Source organism: Ctenopharyngodon idella, chromosome 11 (genome assembly GCF_019924925.1).
Source record: "Ctenopharyngodon idella isolate HZGC_01 chromosome 11, HZGC01, whole genome shotgun sequence".
NCBI classification, from domain to species: Eukaryota; Metazoa; Chordata; class Actinopteri; order Cypriniformes; family Xenocyprididae; genus Ctenopharyngodon; species Ctenopharyngodon idella.
The window spans coordinates 4,332,312-4,355,715 of record NC_067230.1 but is presented as its reverse complement, the minus strand read 5'-3'; the positions used below and the strand labels follow the sequence as shown (position 1 = coordinate 4,355,715).

The window sequence follows — 23,404 nt, the reverse complement described above, 5'->3', positions numbered from 1 at the left end:
GTTACCTCCATGGTTTTCTGCATCCCTTCGCCACCCCATTCCTCACTCTTGGCTGGGGATATGGGGAGAACTCTGGGTTTGGGCTAAATTCCAAGCTTGGAGTCCTTGATCCCCTTGGACAGCACGCCAAATACACTTATTATATATATAAAAAAAATTTTCAAATCTATAAATCAAAATATGTATTGCATTTGAAGAAAAGGTTCAGCACCTGAGGCTCTATCACTATTGCCTCAATAGTGTACCGTATCTTTAGGTGGATTAGGATTGTTTGTGATTTGGTCTCAGTGACTTAGGCTTTGTGAAATACTCTTAGAGCAAAAATGTAGGAGTCCTAAAATAAGGACTGACACACTCATTATTTTTAAGAGTTTCTCCTAAATCGGCAAGTTAGGGGCTACTTTTAGCCTTAAGATGTTGGAGGTAGAAGATGGGGAAGATGGAGGGTTTCTGAAAAGCTAACTGCAACTGCTACAGCAAATACTGACCAAGTATTTGAAGGTTGAGCAGTGAGCTCATTGGCTACTGTTACAGCAGGAACCAATCAGCTGTGCCCTATAGAGAATGATGTGATGGCAATCAGACTGGGTTGAGGACCTATTGGCCTTTGCCACCTAGATTTTCATGACAGAACTTTGTATTTCAGTATTGATTCACTTTGATTAGATAACTGTGTGTTCATCAGTTATGTAATGTGATGTCATCATCCAGCTCAGTTCAGTTTTCATCAATAGTGTCAGTGCATTCAAGTCAATAATATTGCTGAATATTAATTGTCCCCAGCTAAGCAAGCCAAAAGGCGACAGTGGCAAGAAAAATGTGGTCTGGTGTGGAAGAACTAGACTGGCCTGAGCAAAGCCCAGACCTGAAGACCACTGAACACTTTAGGAATAGATTGGAACAGTGAGACTGACTGATGTTCTTGCGTAAGTTTCAGTACTGTGCTTATTTTTGTTTCTGAATTGTGGATTTCAATTTATAAGAGTTTGTAGAAAGTGTATTGTCTCCCAAAAGGTAGCATCCTTTTTGTCACATTGGTCACAAAAATAAGGGGGGTGGTGGATATGATTATAAACAAATGTTTTGATACACTAGTATTTATTGCTTTTAATTTCACATTTCATGTGAAGTCAAGCTTTGCTTATATCTTCCAATAATTCCCATACAAAACCATGTTTTTTAAGGTCTTTTTTAAAGTAGTGATTTAATTTGTCACTTGCATCTGTGTTGCAGATAAATTGAGAACTGTTATTACTTTCAGTTGTATTTACGAGATATTTATATTTTAGACTGTAGCAATAAGTAACAAAACTGCATAAATATTGAGTCAGACTAGCTGACATCAATGGCTTTATAAAACGGCGAGTTGACGTAAGTAAATCTGATTGTTTCCTTGTTCCATGTGGACATGCATGTGGTCTTTTTTAGGGTGTGGACTGACCTTAAATGAATGTTTCTTTTCTTTTTGTTGAAGACCAACTCTTAGAGTATTTTGTATTGCTTTAAAAGGGGTTTTCATCACTTTGCATGCATGGCCAATACCAGTGTTATTTTAGAATAATACTATTATAGTATTTTGAATTATCATTTATTTTTAGATTTTTATTTTAGTTTGAGTAGTTGTATGTTTTTGTCAATTTTATTAGTTTTTAAAAATATATTTTTGAGTTTTCATTGTAGTAATTTTAGTACTTCAACTTTATTAGCATCTTTTTTCATTTTAAGATTTCCATCTAATATTCATATATATTTCAGCTTTATTTCAATACAGAGAACAGTTTTACTTAACAGCAACAACACTGCTCTAATAGCGAAGTCTGAGAAATCTTTTACTTGATAGATTTCATATATGAACCTCCTTCCCTACAGGAAACACTAATGTAAAATATAAATTCATTAAAAAATAAACGCCTAGTTGTGATTTTCTAAAAAGAACATTCTGATTCATTTGTGTAATCTGATGTTACATAACTATACACAGAATGCACAGCCCATCTATAAAACCTTCAACACACCATTGGTAAATTGAAATAAGCAATATATAACATTTCAACTCTCATAAAAGATAAGATTCTTGATTACTCAAACTGTATTGCATCTGATCTTTCAAACAGCAATCAGATTCACTACATTTACACTGTAACATTATAGTCTCAACAGTATGTACATACTTAACAATATTGCAGCAATTACAGAGCCAAGCAAAATCAATCATTTTCACTAATACAGTATGACAAAAGAATAAGCATTACTTCAGATGACTTATTTAAAAACATATACAATGCATATAGCTCATATTTATCACTCTTGTATTTCATAAGCTGACCTCAGAAAGAATTTGGGTCCTCTGACAAATTATAAAAATGATTTAATACGAGAACATGGGTGTATACAGTTAGATACATCAGTACATTGCTTGCTATTAAGGAGTTACACAATTGTGTAAACATTAGGTTGAGATAAATTGGCCTGAAATTAAACAAGGAAGAATGTTCATTTCAACTCTCAGTGTAGATTCCCCAGGCCAGATCATTCATTAATTTTATTAGCTGATCGTTGGTTCTCAATCTTAATGATTACAGAATTCACTTTCAGTGTCTAAGGCCCTCATTTATCTTTCAAACTGTTTCCATTTCCAGGAAATTTGAATCATGTCTGGAGTTTAAACCTGTGATGAAGCTTGTTGCCAAAACCCTCAAAATATAATACATCATAAAAGTTAAAACAAAAGCTCAATGTGAGGTAATCATCACTATTGAGATGCAAAGTAATCATTAACATTTTATTTTACGTTTACAGTGCCTCTTTGGTTTTATTGCTCCTCGTGGTCTTGACTTTCTGTTTCAACTTCTTCTGTCGAAGCGGCTTTTCGTTTCCGCTCTGCTTCTGTTATTGTCATTGGATGCAGTGGGAAAAATCCAGCCAATCCTGCTCAGAGAAAAAAAGGATCAGTGTCAGTGCCTTTTGCTGTAATCACTAAGCATTGTTTTTAAATGAAATAATGAGTAATAATTCCAATCCTGTTTACCTAGAAGTTTGGCCACTGGTTTTGTCGTATGGGCGCCGCATCCAATCCAGTACTTGATTCTTTCATAATTGAAGGCAACAAGTTTTTCATTGTGAATGTTCGGGAGAGGGTCATATGATCCCACCTGCTCGATATATTTACTGTCTCTCGCCCGTTTATTATAAGCAGCCACAATGCGGTAGAAGGGTCTGTTAGTGACACCTCCTAATGCCAGCCTGATGACCACATGCCCACCATGATATTTCTTGAGCAGGAAAGATGCTAAGACAAAAGACATAATGCATAATTTTTTATGTCACAAACATGAGGCTTTAATTCTGAAGTTAAGCAGTGAGACTTAATAATGGTCCTGAAGACCACATTTTACAGGGAAACATCCAAAATGTGCGTTATTTAGGAGTCTCCAGGACCAAAATAGAGCATTAGCATTGGGGCTTCAAGAGTACTTACATAAATGGACCATGATTGACAGATTCTGTTGACAACAAAATACAATAAGTAAATAGAACATATTTATAAAACTCTATGCAATACCATATTACCAACTTGCCATACAAATAAGGTCTTACACAAAATAATTTAGTCTTTATGAGAGCATGCGTTAGCCTATATGAACCATATTTCGCATTAAAAAAAAAAAACACATACCTTATATATCCGGTAACTGCATGCAGAAACGTCTGTAATATTATTAAATATAAGCTTAACGTGTTTGTGGTAGCGTTAGAACACGCATACTACATAAAGACAGTCAACATGACATTCGCAAGGGCGCCGACATGTTTTTCTCCCGGACCGGAAGAGTGTTTCTCGATCCTACTATTGTGAAGGCTTTGCTTATGAATATTAAGTACGTTACGTGTGTACGTTCTAGGAATGTAATACAACCGCAACACAACGTCATTAATATTCATGCGTAGATGGAATGTGATAAGTTCGGCCACTAGGTGGCAGTTTTGTTCTACAAAGATCTGTTTTGTATTTTGCTTTTTGAAAATACGAATAGTTTATTTATTCAGACGTATATTGTTTTCACACTTTTCTGGCTGTCAAACAACTAAAGTAGCATCACACCAGCATCATGGAAAAGATCAGCTCTAAGTTGGTCTTGGTCCTTTACTTTAATGGAGCACTGCCACGTCACTGTTAAAAGTTTATCATCATTAAACTTGTCCAGTAAAATTGAAGTAAGTATTTAAATGTGAATGAACAGATACAGATGCAGGGCAAACCAAATGCATCTTTTATGGTGGATCAGCAGAGAAAGTTGAGCTGAAAACTCCCATTCTTTTCACTTTTGGCTGATGCTCTTGTGAAGATCTCATGCTCCTGTGGACCATAAGACAAGCTTTTACGGCCATAATCATCCGTGACTGTCCTTTCCAGCTTATTCGGATGACCAGATAACGCACCAGAAAAAAAGAGAATTCCTCACTTAAGGACAAGGTCTGTTTAAAACAACAAGCAGGAAACAAGATTTTGATATTCCCTCTGTAGTATGTTTATACATGACAAGGATATAAGTGGTTGAGCCAGTGTCAAATCATTTAGATATTTTGTAATTAGGGGTAAATGATTTGTTTAAGATGATAATCTTAAACAGTTATTCACTAGTGAGACCCCAGCAGAGATGCAAACTGTAGATACGTCATAAATCTGCTGATATTGTATATAAATAAATGCTTTTTAGCTGAACTGCACCTTTAATCCACTGTTTCTGTACCAAATATCAATGCAATTATTTTTTAAGTGGAAAAATCCCCCAGAATGAATAGAAAATAACCAAATCCACCTAATTTATTACGCCCATCACTAATACAATCCAAGCTCAAGATGAGTGACATATTATATGCCACCATTTCACCATAAAGGTTTTAATCATTATTTTTCTAACTGGTTATGGACTATATTTCAGTAACTATAAGATTTTGACTCAAGCGTCTAAATGCACAAATGTTTTTGTTGTTTTAGTAGTGGTTTTATATGTTGGATTCAAACACCTAAGTCAAAAATTACAGTATCATCATGTTATAGTTAATGTTAGTTTAACAAAATAGCTGTAAAAAAACGAAAATACAGTTTTCATTAAAACGGTAATATACCATTAAAAAAACAATGCATTCTGGGTAATATTTGTCATTTTGTAGAAAATAACCTATAGGCTACTTTCTTGAAAATGACAAATAATGCATTGTTTTTACAGTATATTACTGTTTCGATGGAAAACGGTATTTTACTGTGTAAATTCATTTAATTTTTTACAGCTATTTTTTAGAGTGAAGTGAACACAGTAAAGCCACTTTGACATGCATTAAATCAAAGTACTGTATATAACAGTATATGCATATACAGTGTATAATAAGGATAGATATTAAACAAATGATTGATCTAGCAAGGTGTGGTTGGGGCAAGTTGTCACATGCATTTTTCTTGTAATTTTATACAGTTGATTACTTAATTTTGTATGGAAACTTTTGCTGTTTGTATTTCATAATTGTTTTAATAATTTAATAGATCCTACTGTGACAAGATACCAGCTACTGGGGCAAGTTGTCACAAACAGAACAATGTGTTCAGTAGCTTGATTGTGTATACACTTATTTTGAAAGCCTTTGGAGCTTTGCTTTGATGATTTAAACCTGAAATAAGAATATCTAGTTAAAGGATAACTGATAATATACCTGCATTCACTGGGTTACCTGTCGGTTTTACAGATTTGATTGTTTTATGTGTGTGCATGTGATTTGTTATCTCATAGGGTGAAGAGAGTTTGGCTTCACGTGTCGTGGATCAAATGATCTGTTTTATCTGTCATGGGTTTGTGGACGGATTCACTGAAACTAATTCGGACTGCATGCAAAATGGGTCCTGCCACTTTTATCATGGGTAAACAGAGAGTTTCCTTCATTCTGGTGATAAGAGGGATGTCTTAACTGATTGAGACATGTCGGTATGTTTATCACATGTCATTAAGGTTTGTAAGAGTCTCATGACTCTTTTATTTAAGAGCAAAACATAAGCTTATACATTAATGTTTGTAACCTTTTTAGTTTTGCAGGCATCACAGATGAGTCTACACTTCTATATCAGAGGGTGCAAACAAAAAACTATGTTATACAGCATTTTTTACTCTATAGCATTGTCAGAACTCTTAGGCAATTAGGCAAATAAATATTAAATATGCATTAATGACATGTAAACCAACTAAACCATCAACTAAACCAAAGTGCTCATGATTTTACACTTTATAGCATAGCAAGTTTATTTAACCAACCATTTCTATTAATCCATTAATAATGGCAACAATCTGAGAGTTGTAACATTGCAACTTTAAATTCATTTTGTTTCTTGATGTAATCTTATTTTTAGTAAATGGCCTTCATCAAGCAATTTGTAATCTGTAAATTTGACAAAACCACAAAAATCCAGAGATGCCACGATCAGATCAGATCAGATCGAGTGGCTTTATATACGTAGATTTGTCCTGGAGGATGGTGGAAACAAATCATTCCCATTGACTTTAAAGGGCTTTATGGATGTAAAAGCCTTTTATTTTTTGAGTTGTGCAGATTAGATGAGCTCTCCGCTCCTCTTCATAACGTGCCTTTAGCTGAGAGGGCGGTCAGGCCAGACAGTGGCAGCACAGGATAGTCACACTTCATTAAAGATAAGAGCTCTCACCCCTACGTTTAAGAAGGATACTTAACTCACTGTGACCTCCCTGCTGGGTCGCGACCTGATCACACTCTGGAGTGTCCAGACCCTGTTTGAGCGCGCAAGTTCAAGAGGTCAGACTTCAGTTCGCAGGACGCAAGAGGATATGGCCCTATAGCCTGTCTGTTCGTCTGAAGTTTCTGTGAGATCACAAAGACAGTTTTGTTGAAAACCAAGGTCGTATTCTTCAAAAACATACATAAATCTAATGCAATACATCTGAGGCATTCTTCACATTTAAATGACAAATAAATTAAAAAGCTGAAAAGAGCATCTGTATGTATATGCACGAGTGTGGATTCAAAAATCTGATTCTGCTTGTGAAATGTTCATATTTATATTCTTTGTAATGTCACAAATTTGCTATTTTTTTTAGTACTAACCTAGAAATACTGCAGGATTTTCTAACTTGATTATTTCTTGCTCATTTTATACTATAACATTTCTTATTTAAAAATCATAAAACTGTTTGTTTTGATTTTTAAATCAGAAACTGAATAGAATGGGTTCATTTTTAAGAAAATTGCAATTTTATCCCAACACAAGGATGTCAAAAGGGGTAATCAGGAACCCAGCAGGATCTTAATATGGGTCAATAGATCTTCATATCAGTTTAATTTCCATGGTGTTCTGGGCAGAGCAACGACTCCTTTACTGAAGATTTGCCTGCTACAGTATATTTTTATAACCCTAAAAAACAACATTAGGTCAACAATTTGCATATATATATATATATATATATGTATATGACCCTGGACCACAAAACCAGTCATAAGTCGCACGGGTATATTTGTAGTGATAGCCAACAATACATTGTATGGGTCAAAATTATCGATTTTTCCTTTATGCCAAAAATCATTAGGATATTAAGTAAAGATCATGTTCCATGAAGATATTTTGTAAATTTCCTACCGTAAATAAACCAAAAATGTATTTTTGTGAGTGGATATGCATTGCTAAGGACTTTAAAGGCGATTTTCTCAATATTTAGATTTTTTTGCACCCTCAGATTCTAGATTTTCAAAGAGTTGTATCTCGACCAAATATTGTCCTATCCTAACAAATCATACATCAATGAAAAGCTTATTTATTCAATCTTAATTTTAAAAAATTGACCCTCCATATTAGGGTCATTAGGGTAATGACCATCCATATAAATTTTTCAGTCTCTTTATTATGATACAAACAAAATGTAAAAAAATTTCTGAACAAAATTGTTTCTTTAAGCAAAAATCAGTTTTTGCGTGACCTCCTGTCACATGTCTCCTGGACTCATTTTCTCAAAGAAGAAACTCTGAGAAACTTCTCATCAGATTTTGAAAGTTTTCTTGGCCTTCCAGTTCTTTTCCATTCCAAGGTTCCTATTGCTCAAGTGTAAGGGGAGGTCACTAAATACTTGCCACTTCAGCCTATAATTTTTTTTTAATACTGCATACAAATTTACTGTATTTTCTGGTTATGTTCTAATAAAGAGACTGAGAAATAATTATATATGGTCATTATATCATTGCTAAAACAACATCTAATGGTGGCCTAAGACTAAATACCTAATACCTAAATAGTGCATATTGGTACCAAAGGTGTACATATTAGTACCTAAATTGTACACAGAATCTTTCATGTTCTCCCTGTGTCTGCGTGTGTCCTTTGGGTGCTCTGGTTTCTCCCACAATCCAAAAACATGCAGTATAGGTGAACTGGAGATGCTAAATTGTCCGTACGTGTGTGCGTGAATCCCAAGCCATGTAATGGGGAGGATTGGGGAAAGACCTGGCGACCTACCCCAGGAAAATCATCGCCAAGAAAATTCATGGACAGTCTCTCGTGTATGGTGAGAGATGGCCCAAAGAGTCAGATACGACTGAAATGGTTAATGAATGACTAAAACTGAACTAAATGTTTCATGCTTTTCATATTGTTAGTTTCTTTCTGCCACTGGAATATGTTTGAGACAGAATTCATAATTGCCACTTCATTTGCAAGGTAAAATGTAATTAAAATATTCATCAGCATGTTGTAATGGAAACATGCACTTGGGTTGATCTCAGGTCATTTTAGTCAGTGTAAATGTTTAAAAGAAAATAAATAAATAAAACGCTGTTTTATGATACGAATGATAGTACTAAAAAAAGCTACCAGACAAAGCTAAATTGTTCTTCTGTTAATGGAAGTTGCTTTTGATAGAGTTTAATGTCGCTGTGGGCCAATAGGTCAATATCTGCGCTTCGTGTCTTTGCACATTTTGAGGATTATTAGTGCAGGGCATTGCCTTCTTGACTTTTTAAAGCTATATTGGATTCTGCGGGTGAATTTCTACAATCACTTATGTGCTATACTTTTTCATTGCTCACTCTAATCATGGTCTAAAGAAGCGCCCTGACATTCCATTTAGATTTATACATATTAAAGCAAGATTCGTTTGTATTTAAATGACAAAGACAGGTGACATGTCTGCTTTTAGATGATAAGGCATTTTGGCAATGCAGAGGACTATCTTTTCACCTGCTGTTTACCAATAAGTGTCTAAGACGTCTGCAGCTCGCCTTGATCGGCCCCCACATTCCTGTGTTCCTTAAGGAGTCCCCTCAAACATGAGGGGTTCTTCTCCTCTACTCCAATCCATCTCTGCAATCCAGCAGGCCTCCTACTGCGCCTCCTCTAAAGCCTGTCAGAGGGGGGATTCTCCAGCTAGCTGCATGTGCTTCCAGGCATGTAAGTATATACTTGTGCCTTCCATATAAACTCTGCTTGCTTAGGAATTGCAACATCTACTTTTCAAAACTGTACTTGGAAAAAAGAGAAACTTCAAAATGATGTGAACATGAGATGTGATGCTTAATGCATGTTGCAACACAAATGGCTTCACTTTTGTTTTTACCTTTCACCAAGAAGTGAGCAAACTTATAGTGGATGAAAGCATGGGATTGAAGGAGGGACTTATCAAGAGACCATGGCTACATCTAAAATACCACATATTTCCCTACTATATAGTTGGAAAATTCAAAAGCATAAGCAAAAAGTACCCGGATGACCTACTACTTCTGGAAAGATTCTGGGATGCGTCCAAAATCGCATACTCACTTGAGCAGGTACTTATTTTTTTAATATGTAATTACTTTGTGACTGTTAAAAAAGCATGTTCTATAGTATGAATGTGTGTAGTATGAATGTAATCCAGATGTAGGCCTACATTCTCCATATTGTCATTATCATGTGACCTGCAGCATCAGTTACGTCGCTTCACTGCCATTCACAAATCCCTCCCATGGTCTCATGGGACAGTAAAGTGTCTTCAGAATCTCGCAGGAAGTAGTAGTAGATTTTGGATGCAGCACTGAAGTGCGCATACAATGGACACTTTACTATCCCATGAGGCCACTGGAGAGGATTTGTGAAAGGCAGTGAAGTGACGCTGGTAGGTCACATGACAGTGACAAAATGGTGAGTGTCATTACATTCATACTACACACATTCATACTATATAGATCGGCCATAAAGTAATTATAGGGTGAATTCAGGTTGATTGGGACACTTTTTGCTATTGAGATGACTGGGGAAAAGTGTCCCAATCAACCAGAATTCATTCTACTTATTTAAAATAAGTACATACTCAAGAAGGTATGCAATTTCAGCCAATATCTGCCATAAATTTGCATGGTTTTGCATGGACAAGTACACTAATTTTGACAGAAAATTAAAATTGTTTTTTGAAAAAATGTACTAGTTTGTTTTTTGGTTACGCTGTAAAAAGGAATTGTTGGTTTAACTTAAAAAAAGTAAGGTCGCTGGTTGCCTTAAAATTTTGAGTTCATTGAAATTAAAAATTTGAGTTAATACAATGAAGGCAATTGGTTTAATTAACAGAAACTCAAAATATTATGTTATCTGAACCACGTTAATTATTTAAGTTGATTTGATGAAAGAAAAAAAGTTGTGATAACAAATCATGAAAATTATTTTTCACAGTGTATGCATTATCAACTAAAGCAAATGTTTAGTGTTTATATTGTAGTTTACCATACCTTTTTGGTCCACTCTCTTTCATTTAAAGTGACGTTTTTTTAAGTCAACATTGGTACTATCTGTAAATTTACAGTAGGCTATTAAATTCAAGGTATAACCAGTAGAAATATCTGTTTTGACTTTAGTTTTTTGATGCTTAATCTTGCTTCTTTAAGATTTTAATATGTCCTCATGTGTGATTTCTGTGCATGTCACGTGTCATTTCTCCTAGCCAGAGAAACTGTGAAGTTAAACAAGCAGCGACCCTGTTCACACACAACTCAACACACTTTCACTCTCTTCGTCTGATAAAATAATTCTGCTTGGGAAGCAATAACACATTGTGATAATTCTCAGCAGATGTGAGCATGCCTTAGCAAGTTAACAAGAGTCCGTGGGGAGTGTGGACAGCGTGAAGGAGAGAGGAAGAGGCCTACCAGCCTGCGGTTTGTGTACAGGGTTCCCCAGTGTTTCTCAAACCTGGCAGCAAAGTCTGGAGCTTCTCCAGTGTCTATATACACACACACAACAGATCCAGCACAGGTTACACAACTTTAACATAGACCAAAGATTACTGGAGTTGAAAAAAATGACCACAAAGCACACCCTTAGTAATGCTAAACAAGAACTTTGATAATGAGTCTGTTCTGGTTTGATTTCAGGATTTCAGGTTTGCTTTTGCCTTTAAGAAAGGTGCTTCACTCTAATGTAAGTAACCAGGTGAACAAATAGTATCATGCTTCATGTGTTGATCTTATGCAATGTTTCCATTGCAAGAAGGATGTAAAAACAGATTTGCAGCATCTTACGTGACATATATAGTTAACCTATATCGCCTGCTAGTGGACACACATTCATTTACACATGAGTGAATTCCTCTTCAGTCCAATAATATTGTCAATGGCTGTTGTGCAGGTGTTTTTGCTTTATTTCAGGTTTTGAATAGTTAAATAATTAATGCACAATTAATCCACATTCTTTAAGCTGTATTTAGGTAGTTCTAGTGGCGATACTCTCCATTCATTATATGCGGTGGATAATAAAAATATTCTTTATTTTTTTCATACCCTATATTGTTTTTCTTTAAATTAACATTCTTTGGACTTATTTGCAATGATGTTTCCATATAAATTGATTTTTAAACCTAGATAACGCTTTTTTTTTTTTTTGTTTTTTTTGTTCAGATAGACAAAAATCTTTTTTGTACACTTTTAACGAACAATCCAGGATGGTATTTAGACAAATATGTTTAAATAAAAAGCAGACATATAAAGCTGAAATATATTCTCTATAAATAATCGACTCAAAGGTTACCTATAAATTATCCACGCTCAAGTCAACCGGATATTAACTTTAAAGTTTCATGTTTTCATAACATTATCCATGACATCACTTTTGAGTGTCTCTGGAAAGAAATCTGAGCATTTTATACCGGCAAATCTTTGCTTTTACTTATTCCAAATGGAACAGTGTAAAGTTACAATAATCAAAACGAGATAACACACACACACAACCTCAATAATCATTATTTTATGATCATCTTTCCTTAAATGATCTCAAAACGGGACGTAGCCTATGCACTTTGGAGAGTCAAGTAGCCCATAATATTTTAACAAAAATGATGTAGTGAGAGAGAAAGGCTAGTGTGCAGTTGTTTAATTTTTTAAAAGTATATCTTTTTTTATTTTTTTATTTTTATTTTGACTAAATCCTAAAGTTCTGTGTTTTATTGTAATTGATAGTTATCGATATGCTGCATCTATCACCGGTGCGTCTCTGACCCGCGCGCAGCTCACCACACCCGGACACTGAGGGTCAGAGCTCCGCTGCCGGGCGCCAGGTCCTTCCCTACCGGAACATCTGCATGTGAAATCGCCATTTCACCCCGCCACACTCCCTAATTGTTGTAAAAATTATTTGTGAAATTGCTTTCCACCAGGAGTGTTCGCCACGGCAATTTCCACACAATCTCAGCGCGCGGCGGTCCCACAGAGCTGAGCACGCGCACAGCCATTCAACCTAAAGATTCTGGAGGATTTTTATCATATGTGCATATGTGACTCACAGATCTCGCGGAAAAACAGCTAAAGCGACTTGTACTGTTAAAATAAAGTTTCAGCAAGAGTCACAATGGTTTTTCGACCATTATGAACATTTTCTAGTTGTTCAGAAAAAAGCATCCATTGTAAACATGATTTATCACAACATGTTTTCTTTTGTCAAATCAACTTAGATAATTAACGTGGTTCAGATAACATAATATTTTGAGTTTCTGTTGATTAAATCAATCGCCTTTATTGTATTAACTCAAATTTTTAATGTCAATGAACTCAAAATTTTTAAGTTAAACCAACAATTCTTCTTCTTTTTTTTTTTTTTTTTTTAACGGTGTTTCAAAACTAAAACACTGACCTGAAGAACCTTTGAAACAATAGCTTTTTTCAATCTCTAAAGAACAACTCTATCCAGGTAAAATTCTTGTTAAGAAGAGGGTTTCAGAATCGAAAAACCTTTATTTTTGTTGTATATCAGATGCATTATTATTAGTATCATCAATGCTATATGAAGTATTCTATCTATATTGAATATGTCAGTTGTTTCAGGCCAAGTCTTCTTGTACATCATCATCACCTCAATCTCAGGTAAGTGTGCTGAAGTTTGTTTTCGATGCACTCTTGTTCCTTCTGTTCTTTATTTACACAAAAATAGCATTAGAATCAGATTTTTCATGATACAACACTGCAAACTGATGGATATCCTTCGTGTTTCTCTTTTTCTGTATACTCAAAATCACTTTCTCTTATTTAATAATGACAATAAACATAATTCCACACTATGAATCTATTAATAAAAAATAGTAAGTTATGATATATGCACAAATGTCAAGCACATAATGCACACATTTATGGATCACACAGATTTTCCCACTACAATGGCACAAAAATGTGTTCGTTTTTTATTTCTAGAGTAGCTTTATATGATAATAATATATTAAATGTGTGTGTGTGTGTGTGTGTGTGTGTGTGTGTGTGTGTGTGTGTCTCCCTAGTACAGAGAGAGTCCAACGCATTAAACTGACGTTTCAGTTCAAATGAGAGATGAATGAAAACTCATTGTAACATTTCCTGTGTTGATTTAGAGAGAGAGTGGGAGGGAATGGTGTGCGTGTGTGTTTTCTGCAAAGTTGCACCCGATTGGACGGCAGGTCTTGGGCATTACCCTTTCTCTCCATGCCGAATAAAAGAGTGCTGAAGAGCCTATCGCAGCGCGCGCTTCCTCCTCCCACTATGTGCGCCAAAGTTGGCCACTTAAACTCCTCTCAGGCAGCAAACAGGAGCTGTAATCAAAACTAGCAGATCATCTCACTAATATTTGCTTCAGAGCACATTTCATGCTTTACTCTGCTCTTGTTTTTGGGTATTCACTGTAAGAACAAATCTTGAGTTTTTCTTCTGCACACTGGGCATTGTCCACTGGTGTGTGTGTGTGTGAGTGTGTGTGTTTGGATTGCTTTTTAAATTCTTTGGATCCGTTACTGTTTCCACGGCGCAAACAACACTGGAGCTTTCTGTGTGATTGATTTCTTTAATTTATTAGTGAGAGTTTAAATTGTTTGGGAGTAGCTGGAATGGCTACTTTACCAGGAACAGTTCCTCGAATGATGCGGCCAGCGCCAGGCCAGAACTACCCCAGAACCGGATTCCCATTAGAAGGTAACTTCTGATTCTTATTCTTAAAAACATTATTTTTTAATCACATATACTGACAGAATGTTTTATAATTAAAAAAAAAATATATAGATAATATTTTATTTTGAATAAGTTAAGTTTGTCTAACACTCTTTTACGCGACAGTGATGGTTAAAAGAACGAAATTATCGATTTAAATCGAATTTAATAATTTACATGACCGAACAAAATTTTTAAAAAATAGCAAGCTCATACTTCAATCAATGATTTATTAATTTTTGCAGCATTATAAGTAAAATGTTCCGGTCCTCACGTATTATTCGCGCATTAAATGGGAACGTCTTTCCGAGATCGAGTGAATTCGTGCTTAAGAGCAGTTTGAAGAAAGCCTTCCAACCCACGTCTCCTGCAATCTGTGGGATTTGCAGAAGTATCTCGCAGCAGTGAAGGGAAATAAAACACAAAGCTGAGAGCTGGCTCAAAGCATCACACTAATATTTGTGTTGCATGACTGGGAATAATCGAGGTTTAAAGTGCCTCTTGAATGGCAATTAGTGTCCTCAAGTGTTACATCCTCTCGTAGCACATCAGGCTGATAGTAGAGAGGGATTCTTCAGGAAAGAAAATGTGTGAACAGGATGAGATTTTTTGGATTGATTCTGCAGGCTCTGATTAATCATTATTCGCATCCTCCGATAAACAGACATTAAGCATGAATAGCTTCTTGATATTAGCTGATTAACCAGAATGACAGCATGTGATAAATTCTGTGAATTTACCCCTCAAGACTCTGAGATAAAATTATCCACAAGTAAAGAGTGCTATTGTGTTTTGACGACACTTTACATTTCACTACAACTAAAGCTGTTCAACAAATGTACATTCAGGTAATTCATATCACAAAGTAGGCTACTTATACAAACATGTCACTTTCTTTATCTTACAGAGTATGATATTGTTTCCTTTTTTGGGCCTGAATGTTTTTCCGCAGTCTCAACGCCTCTGGGTCAAGGTCGCGTGAACCAACTCGGTGGAGTTTTCATCAACGGAAGGCCACTGCCAAATCACATTCGACACAAAATAGTGGAAATGGCCCATCACGGCATTCGACCCTGCGTGATCTCCAGACAACTGCGGGTCTCACACGGATGCGTGTCCAAAATCCTCTGTCGGTACCAGGAGACCGGTTCCATTCGCCCGGGAGCAATAGGTGGAAGTAAACCCAGGGTGAGTGAACGATTTCGTAACGGAGAGTTTAGTTCTTAAATCTATATGGAATTCGAATGTTTTATAGTAAACAGAACACGCGTTTCTTTCTTTCCCCTGTGTGTTTTCTCCTCCTCGACAATTTGTTTTTGTTCTACACTAAAGCAAGTTGCAACACCCGACGTTGAAAAGAGAATTGAGGAATACAAACGCGAGAATCCAGGGATGTTCAGCTGGGAAATCCGGGATAAGTTGCTGAAGGACGGGGTGTGTGACAGAGGCACGGTTCCTTCAGGTGAGGCCTCTTCCGGTAAGCAGCATTTCTTTCTTACTGACAATTTAGAGGACGAACATTTTAATTCTAACATTCGATTTGGAATTTTGGATTTGGAATTTTAGTGCGCTTTGACACCTATATAGTAAATGAAAAATTTGATCTCTATAAAATATTCACAATTACATTATTAGTGTGGTGATTTTTATAGCCTACTGGGCGTTACAGTGATTATCATCTCTCTTTATAGTTAGCTCCATTAGTCGGGTTTTGAGAGCTCGTTTTGGCAAGAAAGATGACGATGACGACTGTGATAAAAAAGATGAAGACGGAGAAAAGAAAACCAAGCACAGCATCGATGGGATTCTCGGGGACAAAGGTCAGAGGCCTTTACATTTCTCACTGTGTGCGAACAGATGCGTAAAAGTTGTGTATTAAAACTCTGGTGTGGATCAGTTGTACTGACAGATCATGATGGACTGGTGCTATAATTGGTGCTGTTGTTGCAATTGATATTTCATTAAGTAGGTATTTGAAAGGGACAGATGCTGCAGTCCTTCATTCTCGCCAGGGGGAATCTGTGCGCCCCCTTGGAAAAAATGGTACAAATAGCTCTCATTATTCATGCTGCTAGCTGTTCGGTACTTACTCAATTATTTATGTGAGCCCTGACGTCAGGTATTTAGCCTGGTAAATTAATTTGTGTGGCACATTCCATTTCCCTCGCGTTTTAACGACCCCCTAAACGACAACTGACAGTTTGACCCATTTGAGAATCGATGTCAGTTTAAGCAACTACATTACGCGAGACATGTGGACGCGGTGCAGTGACTTGTTTTGGCAACATTTTGCATTATTATATTATATTATATTATATTATATATGATCTTCATAATATTGTGAGCTGAAAATAATTATTTGAATTTTTCAAATTGAATTGCATAACTAGCAACCGCAAGGCTTCATATATTTGAGAAAATGTAATTTTATTACATTTATATATATATATATATATATATATATATATATATATATATATATATATATATATATAATTTTTAAGCCATATATATATAAAAATATATATATATGTATATATTACTATACTATTTTATTTCGAAATATAATAATTCTAAAATGTCATATTTGTATTATATATATATATATATATATATATATATAACAGGTCACAATACGTTTTTGGCCTTTTTTCTAAACGTGGTTATGAACAATCTCGTTTTAAGCCTTTGTAACCTTTAGACTGAGATACAAAAAGAGAAAAAGCACTGGAGCCGGTCAGCAAAAAGAGTAACCGGACCGGTGACCCCCCATTCAAAGATCCCAGAAAAGAGGGGAAAACTTTGTACAAAGGGTAGTAAGAAAAGAAAGGCAGATAAATTATTCAGTGCTCCCTGCTGCTAGATAGTTTTGTAATATGAAGGAGCGTTTAGAATTGTAAGCTCAACATTTCATGGTGCAAAACGGCGTCTTTTGTGCGCGTTTAGTTGTGCGTAACTGCGCAGTTGGTTTAAGACAACGTGAAACTTTTACGTTTACGCATAGCCTATCTGACGCATTGAGTTTCTTTAATTGCTATAAAATGATAGTGATAAATCAATTAATTTGCTAAATAAAAATATCTATATATTTAAATTATTCCAAAGTTATACGCTCATTTATAAATATTTTATATGCATTTATACACGTGGCAAAATTAATATTCGTTATTAAACAAATGCATGAAAAATAACTCTCTGTTGCTCTCCACTGGTTGTGGTTGTTAATTTGTTGGGAATGTTTATGAGTGCGTCATGTCTGGGTTAATGATTCCATAAATTTGTCATTTTTAGTGTCTCATCTTCGGCACAACACTGAATTCTCTGTTAAATTCTTTGAAGGGATTCTTTAAATTTACCATCCGGATAACATTTAATAATGTTAAGACTTATTAGAGCTGCCGTGTGTTGAATGGGCGTCTGTGTCGCTGAGGAGTGTAATAGCTCGGAGGCACCGGTGAGAAACATACTGATCCTCCAGCAGCTCCTCTCGCCGGGGTTTCGCGCGCAAACCTAATGTAGAAGAGCTTTTAAGCCCTGATTAAACTGAGCCCCTTTATTTCTTTTCACTTTCATCTCTAAACGGCTCACAGTGACTCGCCCAGGGCGTAAATTCATGAGATTTGCTGTTTATTTTATATGATCTGTTATTTATTTATTTATTTATTTATTTATTTATGTTTGTTTGTTTGTTTGTTTACATTGATGGATTCGTGTAAACTTTTTTGCATGTGCTTATAAGGTGTTTAAAAAAAGTCAGACCTCATATTTTTCATTTTTACATTTTTGGCATACAAAATACATGTAAACATTTATTTATTTATTTATTTATTTATTTATTTATTATACTGATGAATCTCGTAAACGTGTTGTTGTATACAAAATGCATTATTTATTTATTTATTTATTTATTTATTGCATGTAAGGTATTTAATTAAACAGTGGACAATCTAGTTAATAAAGAAAAGTCAGACCTCACTTTTTTTAAATTTTTTGTTGACTTTTTGGGGCACATAAAATACATGCAAACATTTTATTTATTTATTTATTTAATGCATGTGTTTATAAGGTTTTAATTTGATTACACAGTAGACTAAATAAAAAAGTCAGAACATTTTTCATTTTGTTGACTTTTTTGGCATAGAAAAATACATGCAATCATTTATTTATTACATTGAAAGAATCTCGTAAACGTGTTGGTGTATACAAAATGCATTATTTGTTTATTTATTTATTGCATGTGTTTGTAAGGCTTTAAATTAATTGAACAGTGGACAATCTAGTTAATAAAAAAGTCAGACCTCACAATTTTTGTTGACTTTTTGGGGCATATTAAATACATGTAAACATTTTATTTATTTATCTAATGCATGTGTTTATAAGGTGTTAATTTGTTTGCACAGTAGACTAAATAAAAAAGTCAGACCTCATATTTTCATTTTTGTTGAAATTTTTGGCATACAAAATACATGCAAACATTTATTTATTTATTTATTCTCGTAATCTCGTAAATGTGTTGGTATATTTAACATGCATTATTTATTTATTTATTTACTTATTGTATGTGCTTGTAATTTCTTAAATTAATTACAAAGTGGAGAATCTATAGTTAATAAAAAAAAAGTCAGACCTTACATTTTTAATTTTTTGGGGCATATAAAATCCATGCAAACATTTTATTTATTTATTTAGTGGCATGTGTTTATTAGGCGTTAGTCTGATTACGCAGTATTAATTAAAAATCTTGTAGATTTTTTTTTGGCATACGACATATATTTTTTTAATAAAAACAAACGACATAAATGCTGTCTATATCGCCTCCACCCTGAGCAGATCTCCTAACCTTAATAGCCTTAACTATGACTTCCACATTTGGTTTAGTGGCCATTACAATAATAATAATCTTGTGCACCTGCCATCCTCGTTACGGAAATAAAAAAATATGATGAGCGACAGCAGAGTTAGCGCAAACCTGCCAAACTTAATTAGTCTTTAATGGGCTCCTGCAGCCCCGCGTCTGACAGCTCACCTGGTGCTCTTTTTGTCTGGTGGAGCATCAGTTAAACGCGACCACGCGTCCATCTGTGAGAGTGGCACTGGACACTTCAGCAAATCTGTGGATTACCTGAGGTTTCCAGACTAATCAAACAGACTTCAGTCAGGGGTTTAGGAGTGTTGTTATGGGATAATGCTGATCAAAAACCTGTAGGCGAGATGGCAGTGAGCGTTGCGCAGTCTGATGCCTATTATTGTACGCACTGTTCACGAACTCAGCGATAAATAGAAATATATATTTTTAAAACGCAATATTTTCCTATGATATATCACGGCGATAGTATTCTGGAAAAGTAGAGTTTCGGTTAGACGCGCACCAGCAGGACATTTTCTCTCTCTTCCTACATTTATATGAAAATAAAGCAGATACTTTCGAGCCTAAAGCCGCACTGAAAGCGAAGCATAGGGAGACATTTTAAACAAATCCATCTGGAATAGAATATGTTACAGGGACACAGAGAGAGAGAGAGAGAGAGAGAGAGAGAGGAAGATTAAGTGAAAGTAAGGGGAAGTTATTTAGCTATTAATATTTTTTCTCCTCAGGCGTCGAGAGTGACTCCATCTGCACTTTCTTGCAGCTATTTTGGCTGGGCTGAAATTGTAGGAGACCCAAATGTTGGGCAGAGATAACATAACCATCAGAGTGTGGACCATCACTGCATTAAACACGGATTAACCTCTTCTCTCCCGTCACCCTGTCTCAACACAGCGCTACAATTTGACTGGCGAGGGATTTTCTTTAGTGTATAGACTCCAGGGTTTCATGCGTAAAGGAACACTAATATATATATATATATATATATATATATATATATATATATATATATATATAATGTGTGTGTGTGTGTGTGTGAGTGTGTGCTAAACATATATTTTTTTTTTTCTTTTTATACTCTGGTATTAACCATTTTTTTTGTTGACAGGCGTATTAAAAGAACAGATATAAGCTCATAATAATATTACACTGCAGCTGCTGATTATGACGCTTGCGTCCATTTCGCCATTACACTGCTCATTACTTAAAATCCAGATAAAGGCAGTTCTAATTCCTAGAACCAATCAAATTTACCGAACCAGATGCAATTGGCCATGATTTGGATTCAAGCATTGTTGATCGTGACATTTTTTTTCAAAGCCAGAACAACTTACTTACAAGTTGTTGTTTTTTCTCCTAGGGCATTAGATGTGTACATTTTTGAATTTATTTATTTATTTATTCAAAATACTTCTACTACTACTACTACTAATTTACATCCTGTTAAATAACATGATTACTGTATACAGCCTATTGTTTCTTAATGTATTATTTTTTTTAGTATAATTGTTTCTATTTGTGTCTTGACGCTTTGGTTTGATAGGACAGTATTTGGAAAGGTAACAGCTTAAAAGCCCCTGTAACAATTCACAACACTGACCTTATCACTCCATGGCACGAATATAGATTTAATGATATGTGAGGAAATGAACAAAATCAGTACTTAATAATTATTGCTAGTGATCCAGCTATGATGAATGGGAAAATGGCTGGTATTTTAATGTGTCTTTTATTGACTCGGCTGTAATCAGGGATTATAGTCCAGTTAACAATGTCGTTTTTAGACTGCGGATGACCTGTGAACTCGAGACACGGCCTGAATTTGAGTTTTGATGTGTTGCAGAGATGTTTAAAAATAACCAAAAACGGGTAGAGATGATGTGAATGAGGGCTCAGGCTCAGTTAAGGGAAATTGAGAAGCTTATGATCTTTGATCCGTGGATGTCTTTTGCTTATCAGAAACACTTGAGACTACTGCAGTACAAAGCGACTTCATATTAGCTTGACAAGTCTGCCTGACTGTTCATTAAATGCGGTTTGCCATCTGGGACGGTGCAAATCTCTGCACAGATGTTATGGAGAAAATATCACTCTCTTATATCTGAGAGAATTCGTGTAATGGTGCGGTTTTCACAATTCTGGAGTGCGCAGAAGACTTTTACGCACATAAACGCTATTATCTGCTCCTGCTAATAACCAGAGAGGATTTCATTTTTCAACTTTTTAAGTGCTTTGAAGAACCCCGAATGTAATAGGTCTACATGAATCACACATAATACTGTATATCTGCTTGGATCTTTGTGCGTAATTCCCTCTCCGTTCGAGCAGTTCTAATGGATATTGTATTTGCTGCGTTCGTATCTGGTTAATGTTTGTAATGGGGGCTTAAATACACAATTGATTCTGACATGTAAATTGTCATTTCCGTTTTAGCCATTTGATTTGCGAGGGCGGGTCACACTTGACACACACAAGCTGCGATACGGATGAGCACAGGCCTCATTAAAGTGTGTGTGTGAGTGAGAGAGGAGGGGGTCTGAAAATGCATCCAAAACATATAGTGCGCAATCGTGTTAATTTTACTGTCGTTTGAACACATTAAGATTCGTGCGTTTTATTTGCTAAAATATTTCACAGAGATATTTTATTTCGTTGCAGTTGTATTGTAGTCAGTAACACATGGATATTATATGGATTGTGCTTCAGAACACACAATAGTTTTGTGTTCCAGAATCACAGCGCAACATTCTTATGTGCAGTGTAAAAATTCTTAATTATGTGATAAAAACGAGGTATTTATGCCAAATGGTGTGTCAGAAGGCATGCCTGCTGAGCATATAATTTAAGAATATGCCATCATCATTTTTTTTTTTTTTTTGACATGTATGTGTTTATGCTTTTGAGAATATAAAACAGTGCACTAATTGTTCAATAGTCTGGATCGTTGATATTGCAGAATTGTATTTGTTGTTCCGTTGTATTTTACGCATTTGTCTTAGCAATCATTTACGCACTGTTTTCCAGCGCGGGCGCGTGGATTTAATTAATGGAGCGTTTCAGTCCCGTTGGTCGGTGTTTTAGAGATCCGTTCAAGTGGCTTTTAGGAACAATAGAGGATCCCGGGATGCGGTAAATGGCAGTGACCGGTAACCTCTCTCACACTCGGGCAGGTCATCGCGCTTCAGTAAGCGCAGCTTATAGAGCTCAGAATCACCTCTGAGAAAGTCATCTCAGCAACAAGTGATATTTATAGAATTGTATATTCGAACGTGAAATCGCACTGATAGACGGAGTCGTAGCAACATATAAATCCACATAAGAAATATGAATAAAACGAAAACAAAATAAACCAAAAAATAAGAACAAGTATAGGCCTAATTATCTGTATTAGTTGTAACTATTGCAATGAAATTATTTATTGATAAAGTAGCATTTTTTCTTACATGTTCATTATTAATAATATATTGCTTTATTATTATTATTATTATTTGATAAACTGAGGGCGGCACACCGTGTTTGACTCGGAACTCAAACTTGACCAGGCTTTCAGAGACCGAAACGAACGCGCTGAACTTGTCAAATCTAATTAAACGCTTCTTTCACAACCAGACACGAACGATTATGTATTTGAGTATTTTCTTTTCTCTCCTGTATTATTATTATTATTAGTCATTGTTTATATATTTAAATATTTAAATATAATAATTACAATTGTTTATATAACTACTTTTACTTCATTTTATTAATAACATTTTTATAATTATTTTTATTTTTAAATAGTTTATTTTACTACCGGAGCACGGAAGGCGGAGTTTTGCGCCTTACATTTCATGGGTGTTCGCCCTGTTAATTTAGCAAGTTTGTGAATTTTTTGGAGTCGTTCCGGACCCCACAGGCGAAAAGGCGAGACGCAACTTGGACTCTGGCGATCCGTTCTAATTGGGGATGAAATTCATTAGAGAAGACACCCGTTTAAGACCTTTAAGTTTTCCACACATTTTAAAGGTATGAGAATGGATTAATGGCTTATAGCCAATACTGAAATTTATTGCCTCTTTGAAATTT

At 35.3% G+C, this 23,404-nt stretch overlaps 2 protein-coding genes across 5 annotated transcripts in view; one reads left to right on the top strand and one right to left on the bottom strand.

The window, feature by feature from the left end:
• Positions 1 to 2,071: 2,071 nt before the first annotated feature.
• Positions 2,072 to 3,876, bottom strand: mrps16 (mitochondrial ribosomal protein S16). Its single transcript, XM_051912837.1, has 4 exons — positions 3,677 to 3,876; positions 3,479 to 3,503; positions 3,029 to 3,289; positions 2,072 to 2,928 (listed from the first exon to the last, which is right to left on the bottom strand). The coding sequence occupies exons 2-4, from the start codon at positions 3,489 to 3,491 to the stop codon at positions 2,813 to 2,815; spliced, it is 390 nt and encodes a 129-aa protein (XP_051768797.1). The 5' UTR covers positions 3,492 to 3,503; positions 3,677 to 3,876; the 3' UTR covers positions 2,072 to 2,812.
• A 9,988-nt stretch (positions 3,877 to 13,864) lies between these two features.
• pax7a (paired box 7a) overlaps positions 13,865 to 23,404 on the top strand; it is a 65,477-nt gene continuing 55,937 nt past the window's right edge. Inside the window, exons 1-4 of one of the 4 annotated variants that reach the window (XM_051912822.1) lie at positions 13,865 to 14,457; positions 15,380 to 15,660; positions 15,805 to 15,934; positions 16,164 to 16,292. In XM_051912822.1, the coding sequence (XP_051768782.1) occupies positions 14,373 to 14,457; positions 15,380 to 15,660; positions 15,805 to 15,934; positions 16,164 to 16,292 (625 nt within the window). In that variant the 5' untranslated portion in view covers positions 13,865 to 14,372. Of the gene's footprint in view, positions 14,458 to 15,379; positions 15,661 to 15,804; positions 15,950 to 16,163; positions 16,293 to 23,404 lie in introns of all 4 variants that reach the window. The other 3 variants (XM_051912821.1, XM_051912825.1, XM_051912823.1) reach the window with 3 other exon arrangements.

Bases quoted from the DNA above. Each gene is read 5' to 3' on its own strand.
- mrps16 (XM_051912837.1), bottom strand. The intron at 2,929-3,028 runs GTAAACAGGATT...TTCTCTGAGCAG, and splicing joins ACCAGTGGCCAAACTTCTAG to GATTGGCTGGATTTTTCCCA.